The sequence below is a fragment of the Tachypleus tridentatus genome, chromosome 3 (assembly GCF_004210375.1).
Source record: "Tachypleus tridentatus isolate NWPU-2018 chromosome 3, ASM421037v1, whole genome shotgun sequence".
NCBI classification, from domain to species: domain Eukaryota; kingdom Metazoa; phylum Arthropoda; class Merostomata; order Xiphosura; family Limulidae; genus Tachypleus; species Tachypleus tridentatus.
Window position 1 is genome coordinate 80,365,270 of NC_134827.1, and position 25,718 is coordinate 80,390,987.

The 25,718-nt window shown below is 37.2% G+C and overlaps 1 protein-coding gene across 3 annotated transcripts in view; it reads left to right on the plus strand.

The window, feature by feature from the left end:
• The first annotated feature begins 3,807 nt into the window (after positions 1 to 3,807).
• LOC143247320 (uncharacterized) overlaps positions 3,808 to 25,718 on the plus strand; it is a 64,927-nt gene continuing 43,016 nt past the window's right edge. For 2 of the 3 annotated variants that reach the window (XM_076495163.1, XM_076495166.1), the window contains exon 1: positions 3,808 to 3,983. In XM_076495163.1, coding sequence (XP_076351278.1) covers positions 3,944 to 3,983 — 40 coding nt within the window. In that variant the 5' untranslated portion in view covers positions 3,808 to 3,943. The remainder of the gene's footprint in view (positions 3,984 to 25,718) is intronic. The other variant, XM_076495164.1, reaches the window with a different exon arrangement.

Sequence of the window (25,718 nt, forward strand, 5' to 3'; positions counted from 1 at the left end):
ATGTTTGACATGTTCTTGATGGATTACTGTTGATTTATTGTTGGAGCCCAAAGAAACCACGACCTATCTGGGTTTATTAGGGTTTATTTTTATACACAGTCGTGTTCTGAAAGTAAGTAATCCTCGTTCTTGGCCCTTATTTATAACAAATTATTATTACTGTTTGTTTAAAAGTTTATCTTGAATATTGTTACTGTTTAGGTGAGAACACTTTAATAATTAGGGATATATCCCATTTTTATTTTCTCGTGAATTGTTAACCCACGTTAGATAAACAGACACAATTACCGATCTTAAAATTAAATGCTTGTAAGGGTCCAAATTCCCTGAGGTATAGACAGACCCCAAACAGTCATAAGTTTGATGAAAAGGGTGAAATAGTGGTGAAATCTCATGATTTGAAGTAAGGAAGAAAACAAGAAAAACTTTATAAAACCACGAAAGTGGTTCTTCAGGTTTGTAAAATCACCACTAAAACTTTTCTGGAGACAGACTTTTATTCGTTATTAATTTTTGGGAGGTGGAAAGCATGCATCTTGCTTGTTATTAAATAAAAGTTGTGTTATTTTAATTTTAATATTGAAATAAGTGTGATACATCCAAATTTCTCGCACTGACCAAAATACATATAGTAATTGTGAAGGTTATAAAAGTTAACATCACTATGGGGTTCTTGATGGAGCAACCCCACCCCACTGGGGATAACTGATATATTAAACTGCTGCTTGTCATGCTACTCTCTTCCCTAAGACGTGCCCAGCAACGATGAGTTGCAAACTCTCTTTGTTAATCTAAAGATGACCTAAGAAGGTCGAAATGTTGTCCTGTACTTTATTTTAATTAAAGTTTTAATACCCATACTAACCTTCTTTATAATACGGTTTAATTTAACTGTTTGTTTCAACTTAACCTTGAACTGTTTGCTAAACAAAACAACAAATACGTAAATACATTTCATTGTTTTTCAGTCCAAGTTAAAACCAACACAAAATTGCTGACAGTGGGTGTGGAACCTAATTATTATCAAACTTCCAGATAGATCTTAGCTTTAGCCTTATATACGCACGTGCTTATTACGTGTCAGGCTATAGGTGTCGATTAGTTTTGTTGTCTTCATATTTTCACGTTACATGAAGATGTTTGGAGGCTGGATTAATGTATCCATACCTTATTAATTAGTATCAAACTGTATGTAATATAATGTTATACATTGTAGTTAATAGATGACTTCGAAGGCAAAAGCATAAACTGTAATTCAGAGATCATCCCATTAGTGAATGTTTTTTGCCACGTGTTATCAGATACCATGATAGATGTATAGAATTATGTAGCAAGTTCAAGTAATTTAGGACAAATATGTTCTTCTACTTACATTCTAGTGTCACTTCAGTAGGTGAGTTGTGTAGTTCAACTGACAATCTAGTGTCACTACAGTAGGAGAGTTATGCATTTATACTGACATTCTAGTGTCACTACAGTAGGAGAGTTATGCATTTATACTGACATTCTAGTGTCACTACAGTTGGAATGTTATGCATTTCTACTGACATTCTAGTGTCACTACAGTAGGAGAGTTATGCTTTTCTACTGACATTCTATGTCTACAGTGTGCATTTATACTGACATTCTAGTGTTACTACAATAGGAGAGTTATGCTTTCTACTGACATTCTAGTGTCACTACAGTAGGAGAGTTATGCTTTTCTACTGACATTCTAGTGTCACTACAGTTGGAATGTTATGCATTTCTACTGACATTCTAGTGTTACTACAATAGGAGAGTTATGTACTTCAACTGATATTATAGTGTCACTACAGTAAAAGAGTTATGTACTTCAACTGATATTCTAGTGTCACTACAGTAGGAGAGTTATGCATTTCTACTGACATTCTAGTGTCACTACAGTAGAAAAGTTATGCATTTCTACTGACATTCTAGTATCACTTCAGTAGGAGAGTTTTCAGTTTCAAAATTCACAATGGTTGCATTTATGGGAAGCTGTCTGTACCTTTTCAGTTGGCGAACTTCAACTGGGTGAGTTGTATTCTAGAGTTAGTGACGCGTTTTTTTCTTCATTGATAAATAATTTAGTAATTAACTCACAAGAGTGACCCATTCGGACACTGACCAGTGTACATTACCTAAAATTCAATTAAACTTAATCCTATCAGTTATGTCCGTTACTACATCAAGCTATATATGTGAAAAAGTGTGTTTGTTTTTAAATTTTCGCGCAAAGATACACGAGGGCTATCCGCGCTAGCCGCCCTCATTTAGCAGTGTAAGACCAGATGGAAAGCAGCAAGTCATTAACAACCACCGCCAATTCTTGGGCTACTCTTTTTACCAACAAATAGGGGGATTGACCGTAACCTATATCGTCCCCACGGCTGAAAGGGCGAGCATGTTTGGCGTAACGGGTTTTCGACCACGTGACCCTCAGATTACGAATCGAACGCCTTAACCCACGTGTTCATGTTGGGCCAGCTAGATGGTAAAAAATAAACTACTTCGAGTCATAGCTATTGTGAACGTATAAATTATCTTTATCTGGCCAAGTGGTGGGCGTTGTAATGTTGGTCAATCCCACTATTCGTTGATAAAAGAGTAGCCCAAGAATTAGAGGTGGGTGGTGATCACTAGCTGCCTTCCCTCTGGTTTTACACTGCTAAATTAAGTACGGCTGGCGCAGATAGCCCTCGTGTAGCTTTGCGCAAAATTAAAAAACAAACAAAACATTAGTCAAAATGCACATAACCCTTCAGGGTACATATGATTACCCAAATCCCGAGAGAGATAGAGAGAGAGATCTAGCTTACAGAGAAATAGGGTGATTTTGTGTTTTTATTCTTCACCAAAATTGGGAACTTCGACACAAAAAAATACGACACCAAATTTATCTTCCAGCGTCCCATTTTTTAGTTTTATTTTGTTAAGAAGCCGATCTTAGGGAGTTCTACCCTCATTCCCTGACTCCAAAAGAATGGGAACAAATGACTATGACTGGTGTGGTGGCACTATTTGAGATGCGTGTTTACCTACCACGTGGACCTCTGTTTGTACAAAGTTTTACAAGGAAGTAGTGCTAGTATTACTGATAAACTATTTGTTCAGCAGATGAGCTATTTTCCTCTCATTGCCTTCTCCCCCTTCACTCCCCGTTGTACTGGCTCGGAGGTAAGTCTTAGGGCTTGTGGTTAATTACAAACAAACGAATCCCTCGTTGCCAAAACTGTAAATGTCCACGGGGACGAAACTGGAAACTTTGCCCATTTAACAATATATTGGTTTCGGTTAATATGTGTACGTATAACACATACATTTATACCAGAAGCAGCAACAACAACAACAACCCAACGAAAGGGGGATTTGTTTGCTGTTAACCATATTGCTACAAAATGGACAATGTTCGCTGCGCCCACAACGGGTAACTAAACCTGGTTTTTAACGTTATAAGGTTTTAGACTTTCTCTAGGAAGGATCTTAAAAGTGAAGCCTGGATAGAAAGTATAAAACACGTGAAACGAACGTTCTACATACGATGCAGAGTTCGAAATTCCGTATTTTTCCAGCATTGGTTTAGTTTTATGCTATCTCTTAAAATAATATTAAGTGTCTACCATTTTAATAATTTTTAAAGAACCTTTTTCCATCAGCTTATGTTATTTCACGTAACGGTCCTGTCGCGAGCTTATTGTACAATCGTCACATTCTTCCCGTTAAACACAAATTGAACGTTCTTATACTTTGACGTCACTGCACACTATGAACCAATTAGATGCATCAAACCTGCTCTAACGTCACGCGCAAGTCTTACAGTCTGACGAGTTGAGAGCAGGACACTGTGGTATAGAGTTTGTATTTTTATTGGACGTGTAATCAGACTAAGTTACACGTGTGTTAAAGCTAGTTCAGAAGCAATATTGGTGTATACTCTGCCGTGATGGTCCTTCTAATTGTATTAGGACTGGTAATATCAGCAAGTAAGTAACAACTTTGTGTTAATGTTTCGTGTTACTTCGTAGAGATAAACATGTATCAACAATCACTGTTCTATTCGAATTGACCTTGCCCATTCCTGTCCTCGTGTGTGAGACCAAGCACGACTGTATAGTTATAAAACGTTAGTTTAGGGTTAGTAGCTGAAAATATATCGATTAACCATCCTGTTAATTGGGACAGGACACTATCGGTGTTGTAAAAGTTTTGTTATATGTATGTTCAAATTGCACGTGGGGGCTGTGACTTTGTCGTTTGTGAGGTTGCTAATATTAAACAACAACCAATATCGCAATTAATCCTACTAATTACTTTTGGGATCTCCTCTATTAATTCTACTAAATATTCCTGGGATTTCCTCTATTAATTCTACTAAATATTCCTGGGATTTCCTCCATTAATCCTACTAAATATTCCTGGGATATCTTCCACTCTTCCATGTTTGTACGTCGTAAATGATTTGTTTGTTTGTTTTGAACGTCGCGCAAAGCTACACGCGGGCTATCTGCGCTAGCCGTCCCTAATTTATCAGTATTAGACTAGAGGGAAGGCAACTAGTCATCACCACCCACCGCTAATTTTTGGGCTACTCTTTTACCAACGAATAGTGGGATTGATCGAAATAATATAACACCCCCACGGCTGAAAGGAAGAGCATATTTTAGTGTGACAGGGATTCGAACCCGCGACATTGAGTCGAGTGCCTTAATCACCTGGCTATGCCGGACCTTTCGAGTTTAGAGACGCTTGGCAACACTAATAGCTAAGACATACTAAATTATTGGTTAGTATGTGCTGTGTTATTTGTAAAAAATATAGCATTCACAGGTTTAATTTGCAATATTAAGAGAATTCAATATTTGAGCGAGGATATTGTTGTGAAGCTTTCAGTAATATCCAGTTGTTATGTTTTTCCTTTTTTTGTAATCGCAAAGTTACCGAAACTAATGTTCATGTTACTAAATGTTCGTATTAATGATGGGTAGATGTGTTTTCAAATTTTGAAAGTTAATAAAGAGCCAACGATAAGTTTCACATAATCAACGACGCAGAGATCAAATTCCTCGGTTTGAAGATATATACTTATAATAGTTTACTTTAAACTTGGATGAATTTCTGTCATTTGATTTTAGATTTAATCACTTTATTGGAAAGATATGGAAAATAAGGTTATTTTGAATCATCAAATTCTGAGATGCGAGGAGTGGTCGTCTTGTTTAAGTGAAATTGTAATTCGGAATAAGGAACAACTTGGATTGGTCACGTCTTCTAATGACTCGCAAACAATTAAATAAGCAACATCTGTGATTGGTTAAGTCTTCTGATGACGTACTAACAGCCTAAAGAATCGTACTATTATTATAATTTAATAGTTTTCAATTGGTCTTCACTCCTATAGCTCTTTTCCCATTTTATATATAAACTTGGAACATTTGCATGCAATAATGTAACAAGGTTTCTTCTCCAAGCTTGTTTCCTTGACAGTCATTTCGCTAGGTAATAGATATTGACAGTATGAATCTCGCTAATCTGCTCATACACGACACTAATTATATATTGGTCACTTCACACGCATTCTGGACGTACACGTTGAACTGAATAGCTTTGGTTATTATACACATAAACTTCATAATATTGGACGTCGTGATGCACTGCATTATTATATACATTCTGGTCATGAAGTGTTGAACAGAACTGAGATGTTGATGGATAGCATCCAAACTACAACGAGGAACGTGCAGAAGAAGGCCAGCCTTTTTATCGATGTGACCGGGTCTCTTGCTGTACACAAGGGTGGCGATAACGTACTCCACTGTCACACAAGTACATTTTATATCTTGTTCATGTCGAAACATGTATAGCCTATATGGAAGTGGGTATGTATTTGGATAAGCCGGCCGTAAACAGTTTGTTTAAAACACAGTATAGACTCGTTGAGTTAGTAGTACCCGGTAGGAAAGTGTTAAGTCTTCGGATTTATAACGTTACAGTCAGAGGTTCAATTCCCCTGGGTGGACACAGCCCAATGTGGTTTCGCTACAACAACACCAACAAAAATCTGTGGAGTTTTAATTCATACAAAATATTTAGGCTAGTTTTGTATGTCTACATCTTTATGGTTAAAAGTTAATATTAACTTCAGCTTGGTCGACGCTGTTTACTAATAGTCGTACTTTATTATCATGAAATAAATATGTATTCTGACAACGTCTGGTATTGGTTTTAACACTTTAATTAAAATAAACTACAGAACAACGTTTCGACCTTATTAGGTCATCTTCAGGTTAGCAAAAAATACAGTATTACTAGAAGTTAATAAGTGGCTGGCGTGTTAGGCTATGAATCGAATGATTTTAAGGAAATGATTTTGGTTCTAAAATAATTTTCAGTAACAATAATAGAATATAAATGTTAGTTGTTTGGTAAAGTTGTAACTGTAGTAAAGAATGTTTCAGTATTGTTAAAATGTATTTTTATTTTGATATTGTTACAATCCTATTATTTTTGCTAATTATGCAAGGCAATCAGATTGGTTTGTGATGGCAAGAGCCCACTTGAAGTAAAAATATATTCTTAAGACAGCTGGTATGGATATTAAAACTTTAAGTAAAATAAAGTACAGAACAATGTTTCAACCTTCTTATAACGCATCCAGGTTTACAAAGAGAGTTTGTAACTGACCGTTGTTGGACACATGTTTTAGGGACGAGAGTGCCCAGTAACTTTCAGTTGCAAACTCTGTTATCCTGAAGATGACCTAAGAAGGTCGAAACGTTGTTCTGTACTTCGAGGTGATACAAAACATGTTAGGCAGCCAACGAACAGTACCAACTACCAAACCGTGGACTACTGTAATCGAACAGTTGAATTTGACTATCACATTCATAACTACCCCAAACGTCGAAGGCTGGTATTTCTTGATGACGAGAAACCCACTTGAAATAAAAATGTATCTCAGAATGGCTGGTATGGGTATAAACACTTTTATTAATAAGCCGAGAACAACGTTTCGATCTTCCTAGGTCATCTTCAGGTTAACAAAGAGAGAGTTTACAACTGACCATTACCAGGCATATGTCTTAGGGAAGAGAGTATAAACGGGTACAGGATTGTAGGGGGCATTCTAAAAAGTTCTCTTTTCACAATTTGCACAAAATAGCCTAATCTAAGAAGTATACTAAATTTCGTTTAACAATGTTTAGTTGTTGTTTTGTTTGCGGTTTTCTGGAATATTACTTAATAAAAAGAAAGTTCTATTTCAGTGTATTCGGGTCACTAATTAAAATAGATAATGATAGATGATAAATTAATTGTAACGTTAAAGCTACGTATTCTATGAGCTTAGAGGTGAAGTACCAGTCTTGGGACTTTTGCTTTTTTTGATTTACATCAATGGCGTAGGTGAAGGAATGGTCAATAAATTACTTAAAGATATCAAGGTTTTTAGTGTTGCTGGCTGTGAAGAGAATGCTACTGATTTAGACCATCTAATGAGTTGGGTAAATATATGGTAGATTGGTTTTAATTATAATAAATGCAAGATAATGCACGTGGGTTATCATAATTTGAATTATAAGTGTAATTTTGAGGGGAATAATTTTTAGAGTGCCATGAAAGGATCTTGATGTAATAATCTATCAGTCTGTTAAGCCATCCAAGCAGTGTGCTGTTGCTAGTAGTAGGACAAGTAGGATTTTAGGTTGTATCTACAGAAATATTGAGTACAAGTTTAAAGATGTTATAATTTTATTGTACAGGTCACTGGTTAGGCCACATTTGGAATATCGTATTCGGTCTTGGGCTCCTCATCCTAGGAAAGATATTGAATTATTGAAAAGGGTTCAGAGGAGTTACTAAAATGGTACCTGGGTTGGAGGGTTTGTCATATGAGGAGAGATTAATATCCTTAAAGTAGTTTCCTCTTGGACAAAGACGAATTAGAGGAGATCTGGTTCAAGTGTTTAATATTGTAAAAGGAACTAATAATGTTTATACATCAACATTTTTCTTACTTAGCGTCAACGATTATAGAACTAGGAGATACAAATTTAGGCAAGGTAGAAGCCATATTCAGCTAAGACAATTTTCTTAAATAGGGTGGTTGGGCCGCCTTTGGATATTGTTGAGGCAGCAAGTTTGAGTGAGTTTAAAGGAAAGCTTGATAGGCATATGGATAGTAACGGCTAAGTTTTTTTTTAATTTATTTATTTAATACGTTTAGTTAGACTTGGAGAATAGGACAGCCGAGACGAACCAAAAGGTTTCTTGTTGTCCCTAAACATTGTTATGCTAATCTGAGAGTCGTGAGTTCAAATTCTCGTCACACCAAGCATGCTCGCCCTTTCAGCCGTGTGGGCGTTATAATGTGACGGTCAATCCCATTATTTGTTGGTAAAATAGTAGCCCAAGAGTTGGTGGTTGTGATGATGACTATGTGCCTTCCTTCTAGTCTTACACTGCTAAATTAAGGATGACTAGCGCAGATAGCTCTCCTGTAGCTTTGCGCGAAATTTAAAAACAAAACATCTTTCTATGTAATTTTTGGTGAGTATTTTCTCTTTTGCGTTGTATTACCCTTTATACCACAAGCTGGACAAAAATATATTTGTTAATTCCCAATAATCCAAGATGTTTAAATCCATAATTCCTCTTACTGAGCATTGAAATGATCCCCATCTCTTGGCGAGGTAGAATTTTACACCATGTGATAATTCTTAGCATTTGCTCTTCAGTTTTACACCAGGTGATATTTTTTATCTGTTGTTCTTCTGTTTTACACCAGGTGATATTTCTTACCTGCTATTCTTCCTAGCCTCAGGCTCTCTAGGTTGCTCATGTTAAACCTAAAGTGGTTTTTATAGAAAAGTTAAGATAATTGGTTGTTTTAATATTCTGTTGGACCTCGCTTACGATGTATTAAGTGTTTCGCCCAGCAGTAATTTCATCACAGTGTAGTGATAGAAGCAGTCACATGAACATTTCGTAACTGGTGTAGAATATATTTACATTTCCTTATCTTTGACTAATTAAAAAAAGAAAGAAAAGAAATAGTGTAGGTATTCTGTATGTCGTGGATTCAAACCTGGTATGCACTCACCTGGGGGGGGGGAAGGGGGATAGGATGATGATTATGTTTACGAAGCATAAAGGCACTGACATGAGGTGAGTTGTGTTTGCTCTGTAACTATACAGACTGAAGCCAAACGTATTCTTGTTTGAAACGAAAGAAGTGTGTTTTATAACAGATGTATTCTTGTTGGGTCATCATACCTTCTTTGTTTTTATTAATCTCGTCTTTTTTTTTCAGCGTCGAAAAATTATGGATATGAACCAAATTTTTTACTTGGGTGATATTCCAACAGCTAGAAACTCGTATCATTTGGCAGTGTATGTAACTTACTCCCTGGTGAGAGAGACGACCCCGAATAATTTCAAGGGGTGGCTAAGATTCTTGTACAAACTGATATTTGCTAGGATTTTATCTCCCTTATAAATATTATGTATAGTAGTTGGTGACACGTGCAAAATTGGATTTTAGTATATTTAATGCTCTGTCTGACCGTTGAACAGTAGATTAGGAATTTCTTTGTTCTCTTTGGCAGTGTGTAGAAAAGCCTGATATTCCAGCGGCCCAGCAAAATAAAAATAGTTGTGACCTCGCTAGTGGGTTACTAATGAATTCATTTGTTCGCTTGCGTATTTCATTTGCTGTTCATGTTCGACGTATTCTCTGCATAATGTTCCTGAAATCTGCATTTTGCGGATACTTATGAACATACCTGTCAGACCATTGATAACTGAGTGTTAACTTACGAACATTACACTTTGAGTCGCTATTATTCAAAGTGTTCACTAGTTATTACCCATGTATATATATCAAACAATGTGCCTTGTTTCGTTATTAGTTGTTAACCCTCTTTGCCCAGGCATCCTTTATTATGTATGTCACAAGGGTTTTAGTAAGTTACATTCAAAATTTCTTTAAACTATTATTATGATTATAAATCATAACTTATAAAAATTAGGTTTCAATGTTGTTTAGTTACAAGCTTCGTTCCGAAGGTAAAGATATCACATGGTCGGTCAATTCAACCGAGTCCGGATTACTTAACCAGACGTAGTGTTTACTAGTTACTGTACTGTACTACTAATGTGTGTGTAAACCAATTTTGCCTTGTCAAGATGGCAAAGTATGTAAATGTGTTTTGTTCGTATGCACGTTTTGTATACTACACTGTAATTAAAAAAGCCATGTTACACCCTTTACAAAAGTTGCTATTAAAGAGCGGAACACCCCCCCCCACAAAACATGTAAAAACTGTTTCTTAACGTTGTTTCAGATGTATTCCCACTTTCTAGGAACACATCACGACGTATAATGGAGACCCATGTATTTCATATAACAACATTTGTTTGTTGAATTCATTAACACAATCTAAACGTTTAATAAGTTTGATTTTCTGTTTTTGTACACAAACCTATACAATACACGGTAATAAATCACACATAAAATCAACCATAAAACACCACACCACTGCAGCAGCAGTTTGCTCACATCTATTCAATAAACAAATAGTCACAATTAAAAAGAACCAATGAACAGCAATTTAACTAGAAATCAAACGAATGTCTAACCAATCTCGCACCCAGATATACCCAAAAACGAAAAGAGTAACGTTGCTTACAAATACAAAAACAAACCCCATAATAGAAACGGTCAAAACCACACCCGTTTTACAAGAGCATATCAAAAGCCCCGAAATCGATAAGACAGTAATTATTTCACAACTACGACCTTGTATATATTGCAAACCGTGGTGTCTGTCCGAGTGTTCGCCTGTCTCCTGTTTACGGTGGCCGCTTCCCATGCGTTTGAAAAACTGCGCACGCAGGCAAAGTTCAACATTCACTTTCGAAATGATGGGACAAGCATGAATAATGTTGATGTCAAACGTTATTCCATAAGCAGGATGTTCAACACTAAACTGGTAGGATGTTTGTTTTTGTTTTTTGGAATTTTGCGCAAAGCTACACGAGGGCTATCTGCGCTAGTCGTCCCTAATTTAGCAGTGTAAGACTAGAGGGAAGGCAGCTAGTCACTACCACCCACCGCCAACTCTTGGACTGACTACTCTTTTACCAACGAATAGTAGGATTGAGCGTAACATTATAACGCCCCCATGGCTGAAAAGGCAAGCATGCATAGTGCAACGGGGATTCGAACCCGTAACCCTTGGATTACGAGTCGAGCGCCTTAATCACCTGAAATCTTCTGTCACACGCACACACACACACACACACACACACACACACACACACACACAGCCTCTGGGAGCAACACAGATAGCTGATTGTGCAGCTTTGGGCTTAGCAACAACAACAATAAAGTGGACTTCAAAAACGTGCACTTTGGTGATGTTTGCATATATTTGAATGTTTTTATGGTACGGTTCATAATACTGTAGTACAATATTTTTAAAACGCTAAAATCGGGGGTTCGATTCCCCTCAGTGGGCTCAGCAAGTAACCCGATGTGGCTGTGCTATAAGAACACACATACACACACTATTTTTATGTACCTATTAAATATTACTAATTTGTAACAAGTTAAGTGTTTTGTTTTTTAAAATTTAATATATTATCTTATTGAAAAAATAAGTACATAGGAAAAACTTCACAACAGTGTCGTCACTCGTGTTCATTGTATAGGGCACGACATCATACATTTTGTACTGTTGAATAGTTCAGTTTTGGGGTAGAGATTCTGGGTTCAGGTCGTATTCCCAAAGTCTATTTTCATTTATTGCCTTTGTGACTTAAAAATAATATTAAATAATATCTTTCATATAACTGACTGCCATCTGTCTTAGCTCAGTTATAAAACCACACTTCTAGGTAAGTTGCTCGGTCTAAATGCCTAGTTTCTGACAGAACTGAATCAGACTAGTACACGTGCTGACTGGGTAGAAAGAAACTTGAACTACGTAAGTGACAGAAATTCTGAGACAAAGTTCGTTCACATCATGTGAAAGAAAGAAAAATAAGAAGGATATTACACTTAAAAAAATGGCGTTTATGGTGTTTGGTAGATGCTTAATCAGTACTTGCGAACTATGGGAAGTTTTCAATCAAAAAACGGTTCTACAAACTTTATTTACTTGACATAAATTGGTAATTAAATATACCTCAACTTGCTAGTCAGTCAACAATTTTTTTCTATCAGTACACTGTATCTGAGACCAGAAGATAAATGTGGATGGATACACATAAATTAATTTTATTTCTTCTTGTTTAACGAAACAGACACGTTTGTCAGTCTTCATGTACATATCTTCTTATGGAGTTTTCATGTGGGTATTCTGAAGATAGATCCTGGGGTTTTGTGACACATGATGTGTTATATGTCTTTTACGAGCAGTCTTGTGGTTTCTTATAAAGCATTCTTTGTGTTTATCTCTCACTACCCCATTGGAAGCTCATCTACACTGGATTTTTTTTTTAAATATAGTTTACAGTTTCTCTTTAATTTAGCTTTCAGGTATAAAATGTGTAATAAGTTAGTGACATCATGTGAAACTTGTTATCAATAATGTTTTGCGAGCTCAAATACAGTTACGTTGCCTAACGAGGCTTAGCAAATCGAATAAAAATAAATAAAATTTATTTATTGAGTGATTTTTTTTTCATTAGCTTATGCTCTGGAGTTTTTATGGCTTTACATAAATGTAGTGTCGTAAGTATTTTCTATATTTTCATTTTTTTTTTCTCTCTCTAGAAGATGAAGAATAATCCATATAAATAATACGTCTATCCGGAGCTTTTCTTGAAAATTTCTCGATCAAACACTACAAATCCTTTTCTGTTGGAAAGGCATTAGCCCAAGGAGTTCGGATTATATATTAGCGTTTCAATACCTGTTTTTGTTCAGTCAAACTTTGTAGCGCAACGAATAAAGTACACGATGTTGCAATGCCATTATCACCACGTGACGATTAGCTTCGATTTCAGCTTTAGTTGTTTTGTTTTTTTACCCGTGTGTAATTTCATAAAAAAAATAAATACACTAAATACTTTTGTGAACTCGCATTCATACGTTTTTGCATATTCAGCAAAGTTTCCCTCCATTGAAACTTTACATTTTTACTTTATTTTGCAGTAATTTAGCTAGTGTTCGTTTCATAGACTACTGTTAAACACCATTTAGCTACTTCTTCCTTTACAACGGGTTTTTTATTTGTTTTTACGAGTTTTTTTATTCCAGTTTGTAAAACCACGTCACACATTTAACACTCATAACTGGTTCGTATTCTTTACAATCTTAACTCCTAAATTAGGGACGGCTAGTGCAGATAGCCCTCGAGTAGCTTAGCGCAAAATTAAAAAAAACAAAACAAATACAATATTATAAACTCTCCCCAACACTAGCGCAGCAATATGTCTGCGGACTTATAACACTAGAAGGCGCGTTTCGATACCCTTGGTGGGCGCACAGATAACCCATTGTGCAGCTTTGTGCGTAAGTACAAACAAACAATATTATAAATACCATTACGTTACGTGTAGCTTTATTGAATAGAATTACATCCACGTATATTTTTTTGGCCACATAAAATGTTTTTCAAATAGTCCAGGAGTTTTCGATCTCGTGAATATAATGCCTATAAGAAAGCGTAGCTTAAATGACATGCGTGAAAATGATAGAATAAGGAAAATTCAAGCGAAGGGCATTAAAACTATCAATAATGTTTTTCGAATACGACAGACTTAAAATTGTTAACTAACTGCCGGCATGACCAAGCGTGTTAAGGCGTTCGACTCGTAATCCGAGGGTCGCGAGTTCGAATCCCTGCCGCACCAAACATGCCCGCCCTTTCAGCCATGAGGGCGTTATAATGTAACGGTCAATCCCACCATTCGTTGGTAAAAGAGTAGCCCAAGAGTTGGCGGTGGGTGGTGATGACTAACTGCCTTCCCTCTAGTCTTAAACTGCTAAATTAGGGATGGCTAGCGCAGATAGCCCTCGAGTAGCTTTGCGCGAAATTCAAAAAAACAAACAAAATAACTGCTGTACAAAGAATACATGATTAATCTGTACCACGCCTGCAGACTAGATATAGTTAGGCTTAGGTAAAGCCAAAACAAAGTGGTGAATTGTCATAACCGGGGACTTTAAACCGGGACACATCAGACTTTAAATTTTGCTGTCACAGTTAGGACGAAGAAGAAACTTAATTTTCTTGTACACTGACAGTTTTATGTGACATGACCTCCAAGTGTGAAGTTCGGCAACGAACTTTTCACAGTTTTAGTGAAGAAGAAAAATGCGCTATAATTTAAACGCCGAAATCCAGCGAACTAGTGGAAGGAAACCGTCCCAATAATCCCGGCTTTCAAATAACAGAAGAACGCCCCAATTCTCCTCTCCCTCCCCAGGGGAGTAAGAAGTCAAATGTACCTGACTTTCCCCTGAAGTCTAAATATCGATAAAGAGAGATGCGACTGGAAACAAGTGGGTCTAAGAATTGTTTTAGAAAAATCAAATTAACTGTAGTTACTTTATCGTTTATCCTAACTGCCGAGATCTGACATTTAATGAAAACCTACTTCGGTAGCGAATTGTGGGAAGCAAAAGATAGGTCTGAAACGCTCTGTTGATTCTGAACCGCAATGGATAAACCGAGAGAAATGGCGAAGAAAATATATTTGGTTATCTTGATTTTTATAATAAGAAACGAGCGTGTTTAAAGAATACACCGACTTTGCCCTTAGAAAGCTGATTATTGTTTAAATCTTATGTTTTCTTACAAGAAAAGATAAATTCTATACCTTGTTAAGGTATTATACCGTGATGGCGTAGAACATTTCCTTACGTTTACTTTTTATCAAGACAATAGAGGGAGGGGTCTGATTTTCACACTATCGTTAGAAATGAATAAGGTCGTGAATAACATCGACCATCCCCGTGTCTTGTAACGTGACACCTTTCATGAAAATAACACTACATTAAGGTAACCTTAGTAAGTGATTGAAGTAGAAGCGATTATTTTTCAACCAGTGCGTGATATGCGTTCAGGGGCACAGCTGCCCTCATTACTGGCTCATCTCTCACTTGTTTTGTCTTGTCAATCCTGGATAGTTTGTAACACCCCTTTATTACTCGCTGCGTCGTCTTACAAACTAAACTGGACTGTTTAATTAGGTGATATGTGAACACAATGACAAATTTTTAGATCAGTTTGTATCCAAACAACTTTTGTTATGACATTCAGTGTAAAAAGATACTGATTTTACTAGAACTTAACAAAAACGAGACACATAAAAGCCAAAGACTTGATCGAGGTGAAGTTCGTTCACATGTGATAGGTAAATCGTGAAATACAAGTCTTGGGTTAAGTCTTAATTTCGTAATGTGTGAGCTAAATCTTCATAACTGATCAGGGTAAATTACAAAGGCCCATAATCTTACAAGTATTGTTTTATGACCGAAAGTTTGGAAACTTGTATCAAGTATTCGGGTCATAATTTGTAAAAAGTCGTCTACACTGATGGGGTGATCCTGGCTCATAACTTAGATGAGCTTATCCAAGATTTTGGGCCATCGTTTAAGTGATATTCATATAAACATTTTAGATTATTGTTTAGAAGGAATTCGTTTGAGATGTTGGGTAATTTTTATACGCTTCTGTAAATGCTAGATTTTCTTAACATCAAAATAGCTACTATTCGGAAGTGTACCAATAAAAATTACAAACTATTATAACTGCTATTTTTGAATAAACATATGTTTCAGTAATGATGACGTTTCGACCACTTGACATACATACAGTTTCGATACAGATATATAAGCATTCCCTGAAGCACGTTTTTAGTGCTCGCCAATTTTAATTTTGCAGGCCTAAAGATTACTTGAACACGCATATTGTTTTAGAGCTAAAGTGTTTCATTTCGTTAGTAAAAATGAACCTCAGTTATATAAAGGTGTATGTGTTTGACTCAGTGCTAATTAAGAAGCTGTTAGCTTAACACGTTAGAACAGCTAAAATAACTACGCCCAACCATGCGCGATTCTGGATCATCCAGTTGTCTTGTACATTTTTTTTTTTTACCAGGATCATCTTTATGACATAATAAGTATTTCTAGTGTGCACATTTTCTATAAGAGTAAGATCTTGTTTGAGTATCGTTCCTGAGTATGTATAAAAGATAAATTATAAATTGTTGATATTACATATTAAATAAGTTAATGATATTGTCTTATCTATCTCCATATCCTAGTTTGCTCGTCGTTTGTGAAGATTATGAATGTACGTTCTTAAAGTCTATAAACACTTTTGATTGAATCACTTAAGGTCGTTTCTCACTGACGCTGGGGGAGGGGGCATGGCTAGGTGGTTAAGGCACGCGACTCGTAACCTAGTGGGTTCGAATCCCCATCACACGAAATATTCTCGCCATTTCTGCCGTGGAGGCGTGAAAATGTGATGGTTAATTCCACTCTTCGTTGGTAAGAGTAGCCTAAGAGTTCGCGGTGGATGGTGATGACTAGCTGCCTTTTTATCTAGTCTTAAACAGCTAAATTATGGACGGCTAGCGCAGATAGCTCTCGTGCAGCTTTGCTCGAAATTCAAAAAACAAACAAATAAATACACACTGACGCTGGCATAGATACAACTTCCAGAAGCTGTTTGATCATTCTTAAAATTATTGTTTTCGTCGCCATTAATATAGCTTGAACTTTCGGATATAGTTCTAACAAGAATGATCGTTTTTACCGAAATAAGAGACTTTTTTGTTTTGTTAGCTTAATATGTAGACTGAGGACTAATTTTACTTGCTTAAGTAGCAAAATATCATCAGACATTATTGGGTTTACGGCTGAAAATATCGTTAAAAGCGAAGATATTGAACTGATAAACAAAGCACTGTAATTGTTATAAGAAATAGTGCAAAAAACAGTATATTAAATTAACTACTCATATTACAAGGTTGAGTTTTGGTTTAATTAGGTTTGCTTGCTTTGATTGGAAGTCAATATGACTGGATAGTTTCAAATTCAACCTTTATTTTCTGATACAAAGAACAGCAACAAGCATTTACTTTTTGACAACACTTAAATGAAATAAATGATGCCATTTCTATTTCTAAGGTCATGTGAATATCTTCTTTAAGACGATTATCATTAACACTTTGTGTAATGTTTGACTATTTTTCGTTGCTTCCAGGATGGCATCTTGTTTAATAAACTATCGTGTCCTTATTTTAAACAATCAATTCTTTAAGACATCAGACGTTGATTACATACGTGTCTAATGGTGAGGCAACATGAAATAAAAGTTGTTTTTAGATTTAAAAGTTTTGTGTTAGTCGAGGAATAAATTTTTAAGGCACACCTCAACCATTATCATTATATAAGATTTGTTTGTGCAAAGAATCTCAATGAGTTACCTGCGTTGTAAATCCTCAAGCATACCTACAAACCACCAGGGATAAGAAGGGGAAGTCGAGGTAGCCATTTTAAAAACCTGCCAAATCCATTACCGATAAGGTTTTTTGTTGAATACCAGGGTTTATAAGGCCTGTTGGGATATGGCGAACATAGTCATATTCTAGGTTCTATTTATATGTATCATCATTGAAACACCTTGACCAGGTGTGAACTAGGTTAACTAAAGTGAAGTGTTAATTATCATATAAATTATTTGGATGCCAAATTCACCCTTATAATTAATAACACTATTATTTATAGCTTAGATGTATTATTGACTTCCTAATGGCACAAACTAATAACCTAATCAGAAAACATATGAACTTGCTTTTCTTGATAGGCGAGAAGGAACGTTTTAGTCATGTTGGGGATATATATATCACCTGTTGTTTTGTTCAGTAGTTTTTTAACAGTATCAGAGTGGTGCTTCTTGATAGTATGTAGTTTCTCAATCCGAAATTCTTGTCAGTCAAAAATATGACGTTAACTGGTTTAAAAACGTAGTGTGTGTCCATCGATATGATTAAAGGAAGTTTTTATAAATAAGGACTTCCCCACCAGAGAGCCCGGCATGGCCAGATGGTTAGGAAGCTCAACTCATAATCCGAGGGTCACGGATGCGGATCCCCGTCACACCAAACATGCTCGCCCCTTCAAACGTGGGAGCGTTATAATGTTCGGTCAATCCCATTATTCGTTGGTAAAAGAGTAGCCCAAGAGTTGGCGGTGAGTGGTGATGACTAGCTGGTTTCCGTCTAGTTCTATACTGCTATATTAGGGACGGTTAGCGCAGATAGCTCTCCTGTAGCTTTGCGCGAAATTCAAAAACGATCCCCACCAGAAAGTTTTTAATCATCTTATAAAGTATAAACGTGTGATCAACCTTCCTACAGGCAGGGCGGAACGTGAGGTTTTATTATCCTTGGAAGAACCCTGTGGTAATGTTAATGGTTCTAGAAACTTTACGTTCAGAGATAACTGTCATTAATCATTCCCAGGAGGCATCTCCTAGTGCACGTAGTCTCGCAGTTAACGAGCGGAAATACGTTATATAAACACCTTTATTTATCATGGCGTACACATGCTTCCCTGACATCTTACAAGAAATGCGAGTGAAGTTGCTATAACAGGTGTTCTAGCTTTTAAGTTAAAAATTATTTTTGTTTACCTGTTGTGGACTACTGTAATTTCAGGATCCACACATACTCCTTCTAAGTTAGATATTGAGGAGGAACTGCTTTAACCTACAGGTTGCCCCACTACTGGGATCTAAACCCTGTATCATATTGAATCTCATTATGTTCATTGTCTTCTACAAGATTACGTTTAAAGAACCAGAAAGAAGCAGGAAAAAGAACCAATTTCTCTCAAAGCTGCACGAGGGGCATCTGCGTTAACCATCCCGAATTTAGCAGTGTAAGACTTGAAGGTAACGTTTTAACGACTTTATGGCAGAATAGGCGAGCATGTTTAACGGGACGGAGATTCGAACCCGTGACCTTCATATTACGGGTCAAGCGCTCTAACCATGCCAGCCAAAATAGGATAAAATCACTTAGAGACACCAAACAGTACATAATAAACCAAACTACAATATTTCTCATATTCTTTACACTTTTTTCCTTTTTTTACGCTGTTAGGAATTCTGTAACCAAGAATATCGCAAACCTTACAAGCAGTTTAATATATATAGGAATTAACGTGTTTTAAAAGTCCATATTGATTTTACAGGTTATGCTTTTTTTTTCTTTTTTTTAACTTCGCGCAAAGCTACACAAGGGCTGCCTGCGCTAGCTGTCCCTAGCTTAGCAGTGTAAGACTAGAGGGAAGGAAACTAGTCATGATCACCCACCGCCAGCTTTTGGGCTCTTCTTTTACCAACGAATAGTGGTATTGACCGTCATAGTAAAACGTCCCATGACTGAAAGGGCGAGCGTGTTTGGTGCGACGGGGATTCGAACCTACGACCCTCAGATTACGCGTCGTGCGCCTTAACCACCTAGCCATGCCGGGCCCCGCGTCATACTAGGAGAATTAAAATGTATTACACTATTCTCACGTAAATAAGAATGTACAACAGTATTAACCGCACTATATCTAGTGCTGACGAGATCTCTCGTCAAATGCCAATGCTCAAACGTAGTAACAATACTAACCGTGCAGGTAAATTCTAAGAAGGTTGAAATATGCCCACTACGCCCAAGGACACACAAATGAAAGTAAAGAAGGGCGCACGACAATACGTGTATCATACTATCTACTGTATCCACGGCCGACGAGACCTTTCGTACAATATCAAAACTCATGCGGTGGCGTAACTACGAAAGATGCCTTCCCGCATAAAAGACAATTGGGCCTCTGCATTTATTCCCCTTGTCGTCAATTCCAAAATTTGTTGAGCCTTTCGGGTCCACTTTTGGCTCGCCCCCTCTAGTTTCGGGGGCGTACCTACGCCGCTGGGCTCATACCTAGTGACTGAATTGGTTATAACTGTATGAAATAGAAGCGTGCAAGAGATTCGATAAAACGGTTTGCGAGAGTTATTTTAGAAAAGTTTAGACGCCAACACCTCAATGTTAATTCAACACTTAATCTTCCCCACAACATAGCAGCAGTACTGCAAGTAAATCCATGAATTTAGATTATCCTTTGGGACTGTACAATGGAGCCAACATCTTCAAGTTTTCCAGTAGCTATATTCTATATTCTCGCTAAACTACACTGCACAACAATTTTTTTTTTTTAAAGTTTTGCTTCCTGAAAAGGTTTTGCTGATTGTGACAGGTACCTGGTTTTGCTTCATCACGTAGGAACTCTAAGAAATACAGTTAACTGTTTACCGACAATAACGTATTTAATTGCATATATATTTTTAATGCGCTGTTAAGTTTAACATAATTAAAAGTGTTTTGCTCCTAATTTTCGTTTGTATTTAATGTCCAGTGCATCACGTTGCAGTGTCCAACACTAGTCAGCAAGCATTGTCGGATTCCAGTTGCCATGATATCGTTTTTCCATTTTAGCAATGTCCTGGTGGAACCTTTCACCGTGTTCGTCATTGACAGCACCAAGATTTGCGGGGAAGAAGTCCAAGTCTGAGTGAAGGAAATGAATCTTGAGTGACATGCTGCACTTCATTGTTTTATATATTTTGAGAGGTTTGTCTACCAGCTGAATGTAATGTGGGGCTCTGTAATTGCCAGGAAAATTGTCAACAACGTCTTTGAAGGCTTTCCAGACAATCTTTTCCCGGCCCAACTAACAGATCTTCGAACCGCTTATTACTCATAACGTATCTGATCTGAGGCCCAACAAAAATGCCCTCTTTGATCTTGGTCTCAGTTATTCTTGGGAACATCTGTCTTAAATAACAAAAACCTTCGCCTTTTTTGTTCATTGCTTTCACGAAATTCTTCATAAGTCCCAATTTTATGTGAAGAGAAGGCAAAAAATCTTTGCCGGTTGACAAGCGATTCATGTGCCACATTTTTTTTTGTCCTGGAACTAGCTTTTTACGGAGTGGCCACCTCTGTCTAGATTCTAGAATAATGTCTCTTTGGCACGACTGTCCCATTCACAGATGAAACAACAGTACTTTGTATAGCCGAGCTGCAGTCCCAGTAACACTTTCAGATCTCCACAGATATTCCAGTTGTACTTGCTGTACTGGATGTGCTTCAGCAACATTTCCAAGTTCTCGTAGGTTTCATGTGTGCTGCATAGCCAACGGTATTGAAGGGTGAACGTTGTCATTGTGTAACAGAACAGCTTTGAGGCTTAACATTGGTGATTCAGTATAGAGACGCCACTCTTGCGGGTTATGATCACAACATAAAGCAAAGAACAATCCTTCGATATCAACACAGAAACGGAGACTGTCAACTTGTGCAAAGAATTTAGTTTTATACCATCTTGACGGCTTCGAAAAACAGAAATTTTCGTACCTGGTGACAGCAAACACCATTCCTGCAGTCTCGAACCAGGCAATTCGGCTTTTCCTTTCGACAGACTCAAATCTCTGACCAGATCGTTTAATTCTGACTGTGTTGTGAGATGTGGATCACCTGAGGAGCACGTTTCAAAATCCGGATCAATGTCACTGCCAGTTCCCTGCATTGCAGTTTCTTCATCTGGTTCGTCTAAGGTCCATTCCTCTGGTGGTTTCGGAATTGAAAGACTGTCGTCATGTGGTACGGGTCTCATTGCTGAAGGCAGATTAGGGTATTCAATTGGCTTCTTGTTTTTGGCAGAGAAACCAGACACATTAGTCAAACAGAAGTAACAGTCCGTCACATGGTCTTTCTGTTCTCGCCATATCATCGGGACAGCAAACGGCATTGTGTTTCGAGTGCCTCTGAGCCAAGCTCTGTCAGACAGACAGCACATGTCGCACAACAGATGTGAGGTGCCCATTCCTGGTCTTGATCACCAATTTTACAGCCGAAGTACAGATGATATGCTTTCTTCACAAGAGCAGTCATTGAGCGCCTCTGATGAACAAGCGTATACTCGCCACAAATATAGCAGAATGTATCGCGGCTGTTACGACATTGACGAGACATATTGACCGACACCAATCGTCTTGTAAAACGTCTAAAACATCTAACTTACTTGTTACAGTGCTACTGAGGCAATGCTATATTCTGAAACATTACGTACACACTAAAAGGTCTATATTAATCCAATGAGCAGCACCTGTGTATGCAAGCCACTTTAAAAGCCTGCTGAGACAGTGTCAAGCTGGCTCCGGCCTGCCCAGGCATGCCCGGGCTGCATACTTCCACAGAACAGCTTCCAACCTGGCCTGATTTCATGCCTGGACATACCCAGACCGCACGAAACATTGTTCATTTGTCTCTTGCTGAAACGAAAATGTTTGGACGCAAATATAAGAAAAAACATGACAAAACTGAAGATTTCGATGAAACGGTACGTGATGGGCAAATTTGGATGCGATTTTCGTGATCAGCAGCCAAAAATATATAAAGAACATCCAACAGTATTCAAGAAGTAAAATCTTTGTTGTGCAGTGATATTTGAGACAATTAACAACAGTTCAATGACAAAAGTGAAGTTTATCTTTTCGATTGTCATGGTTTGTTTATTTCGTAATGCTAATTGCCTACGAGCTGAACACGAGGTTGTACAATAAGTACTACTTATATTTTGAAGATCTTTAGTACGAAAACAAAGTGGTTGTTTACAACATGGTTTTTCCCGCCTCGCGATTCACGAGCTAGATTCGTTCACCTTCCAAAAACCAGCAACAGTCGTCATCACGACACCTGGAGACTGCCAGTGTCACAGAACAAAACTGAGTTCTCTACGCAAGTTATTACGTAACACTGGGAGTTGTAAGTAACTAAGAGACCAAACAAAGTTGCCTTTTGCATTTGTTGATGGAGGATCCAGGAATTCTGACCTGGAAGGGGTAGGAGGGATCCACGAGAAATATTTATGGAACGTTAAGAACAAGTCAGATCGATTTGCTTTGTCAAGTGTCAACATCCCCTATGTCATTCCCTAATAAGGTTCTAGCTAATTCGTTGTGTAAGGTTTACCCTCACCTAAGTGACCTTCACATGAGCACGTGTATTTAGGGTTAGCATACACGTTATTATCAAACGTTATTGTTATAAACACTTTTATCTAATATGCTAATATTAAAAAAATCTTTTGAATTACGGTACTGATGTTGAAATAAAGTAAGACCCTATGAAAGTAAAACGCAATAAAGTGAAAACGGTTGTAAAAATCTGCAGCGACTTAACAACTAATGAACAAAGAAATATTATGCCGTTTAAGTATAATTTACCTCGCTTTTATGCACTCACGAAGGTACACAAAATCAGGGTACCGTTCCACCCTATTGTTGACAAAACAGGGTCGTCATTACATTTGGTGGTCAAGCTGATTGGTAACAAATGTTCCTTTTTGTAACAGAATCACACACGTTTAGTTAAATATTCATCGGAGTTTGTAATAGTAAAATTAAAAAAAAATGAATTTCGCGCAAAGCTACACGAGGGCTATCTGCGCTTGCCGTCCCTGATTTAGCAGTGTAAGATTAGAGGGAAGGCAGTTAGTCATCACCACTCACTGCCGACTCTAGGGCTACTCTTTTACCAACGTATAGTTGCACTGATCGTCACTTTATAACGCCCCCTCGGCTGAAAGTGCGAGCATGTTAGGTGCGACCCTCAGATTCCGAGTCGAGTGCTTTACCCATCTGTCCATGTCGAGCCTTTATTAAAAAAAAAAAAAAAAGGGTTAAATATATGAACATAGTGGCACTTGATAGACTACTGCCATTGGTTACAAATCTACCTGTAGAATAAATATTATGTTGTGAAAATATATTACTAACTTGTAAGATTTTCTCGATGCTAGAAGTACATGATATTATAAATTCTTTGTGTATAATTAAAGTTATTTAAAGTTAGGATTAAGAATAAATGTTTGTCTGTATGGTCATCATCACCTTTGACAGCAGATATTTTCGTCTTTAAGGTCGAGACTTGTGTACTAAAAACATCCCTGATAAAACCAGAGATGTGGGTAAGGTGTGTGGATGACACACTTCTGGTACGTGGTAGCGAGGTAATGACACGTTAATAGAATTCCAGCAGTATCCGAATGCGATCAGTCCTACTACAGAATGTATTTTAGAAGTTGAGGATGCGAGTTGTTTAAACTTTTTAGATGTTTCTGTAAAAAGAGAGAGGGGATTTCTATTAACATCTACATGCAGGAAGCCATTTTCTGTTGGCATGGTAACAAAAATGTCCTTATTTCTGTCGTTTGTTTATAGGGCTATTGATGTTTCTTTATGCGATGAAGATTTGATGTTACAATTAACAAATTTAAAACGGGTAGCGATTGATAAAGGGTGTGATTAGTTTGTTTTGAATTTCGCACAAAGCTACTCGAGGGCTGTCTACGCTAGCCGTCCCAAATTTAGTAGGGTAAGACTGGAGGGAAGGCAGTTAATCATCACCACCCACCCAAAACTCTTGGGCTACTCTATTATCATCAAATAGTGGGATTGACTGTAACATTATAATGCCCCTACGGGTGAAAGGGTGAGCGTGTTTAGTGTGATGGAGATTCAAACCCGCGATCCTCAGATTATGAGTCGAGTGTCTTAACCATCTGGCCATACCGACTCGTGTGAATCAATAATCATAAGATGTGTAGTGACTACTATAACAAACGTAGAATTTCTAGATGTATTAAATTGTAGATAGGGGAAAAAAGGTTGGTAGAGAAAGAACGTGTTTGCCCTATGTTTCGTTTCACTTTGATCAGTAAAAATAGGTAATGTGTTTAGGTGAGATGTTAATTGCCAGCGACACAGAGGTTTGTTTACAGACTTACAACGCTAGAATCCGAGTTTCGATGCCTGTGGATGGTTGAGCACAAATAGCCCATTGTGTAGCTTTGTGCTTAATTACAAACAAAATACGATGGAGAAATAAGAAACTATTGATCTGGCTTTGACAAAACGTGGCTAATTCTACGCATGTTACTGACTGAGAGAATGTAAAAATACTTAAACACGTAACGGAAAAGATGAACTAAAACACAAGAAAAACCAAAATGAATATAAATATAGATTTAAGCTTAGAAGTCATGAAAGTAAATTTTTGGAAATCGTTTTCATTAAATGGCGCCACTGTACAAACATGGTAATTATACACGTACGTTGGCTTAAAAGAAACTTCGTGGTTTATTCTCCTGAAGATGGTAGAACTATTTCTACCAAAACATGTAGAATTGTAATAGTTTTTAAATTATACATTTATTGTGCGACTAAAAAAACTTTAATGTATCGTTTGACAAATTGTATATAAATTTATTTGCATGAGGACCCTCTGGTTTACATATGATCGTTTTCTGTCATTCAAACATTTGGCCATTAGTTTTAACTGACGATGATAATTGAAATTAATGTTTAGGTTTGAACTTCGTAATAGACTTTTTTAAATCATAAACATCAGGCCTATTGGTTTAGGGTCTTTCATATTCTCTCTTGGCTCGGCATGACCAGGTGATTTAAGGCATTCGACTCGTAATCTGAGGGTCGCGGGTTCGAATCCCTGTCCCACCAAACATGCTCGCCCTTTTAGCCGTGGGGGCGTTATAAAGTTACGGTCAATCTCACTATTCGTTAGTGAAAGAGAATCCCAAGAGTTGGCGGTGGGTAGTGATAATTAGCTGCCTTCACTCTAGT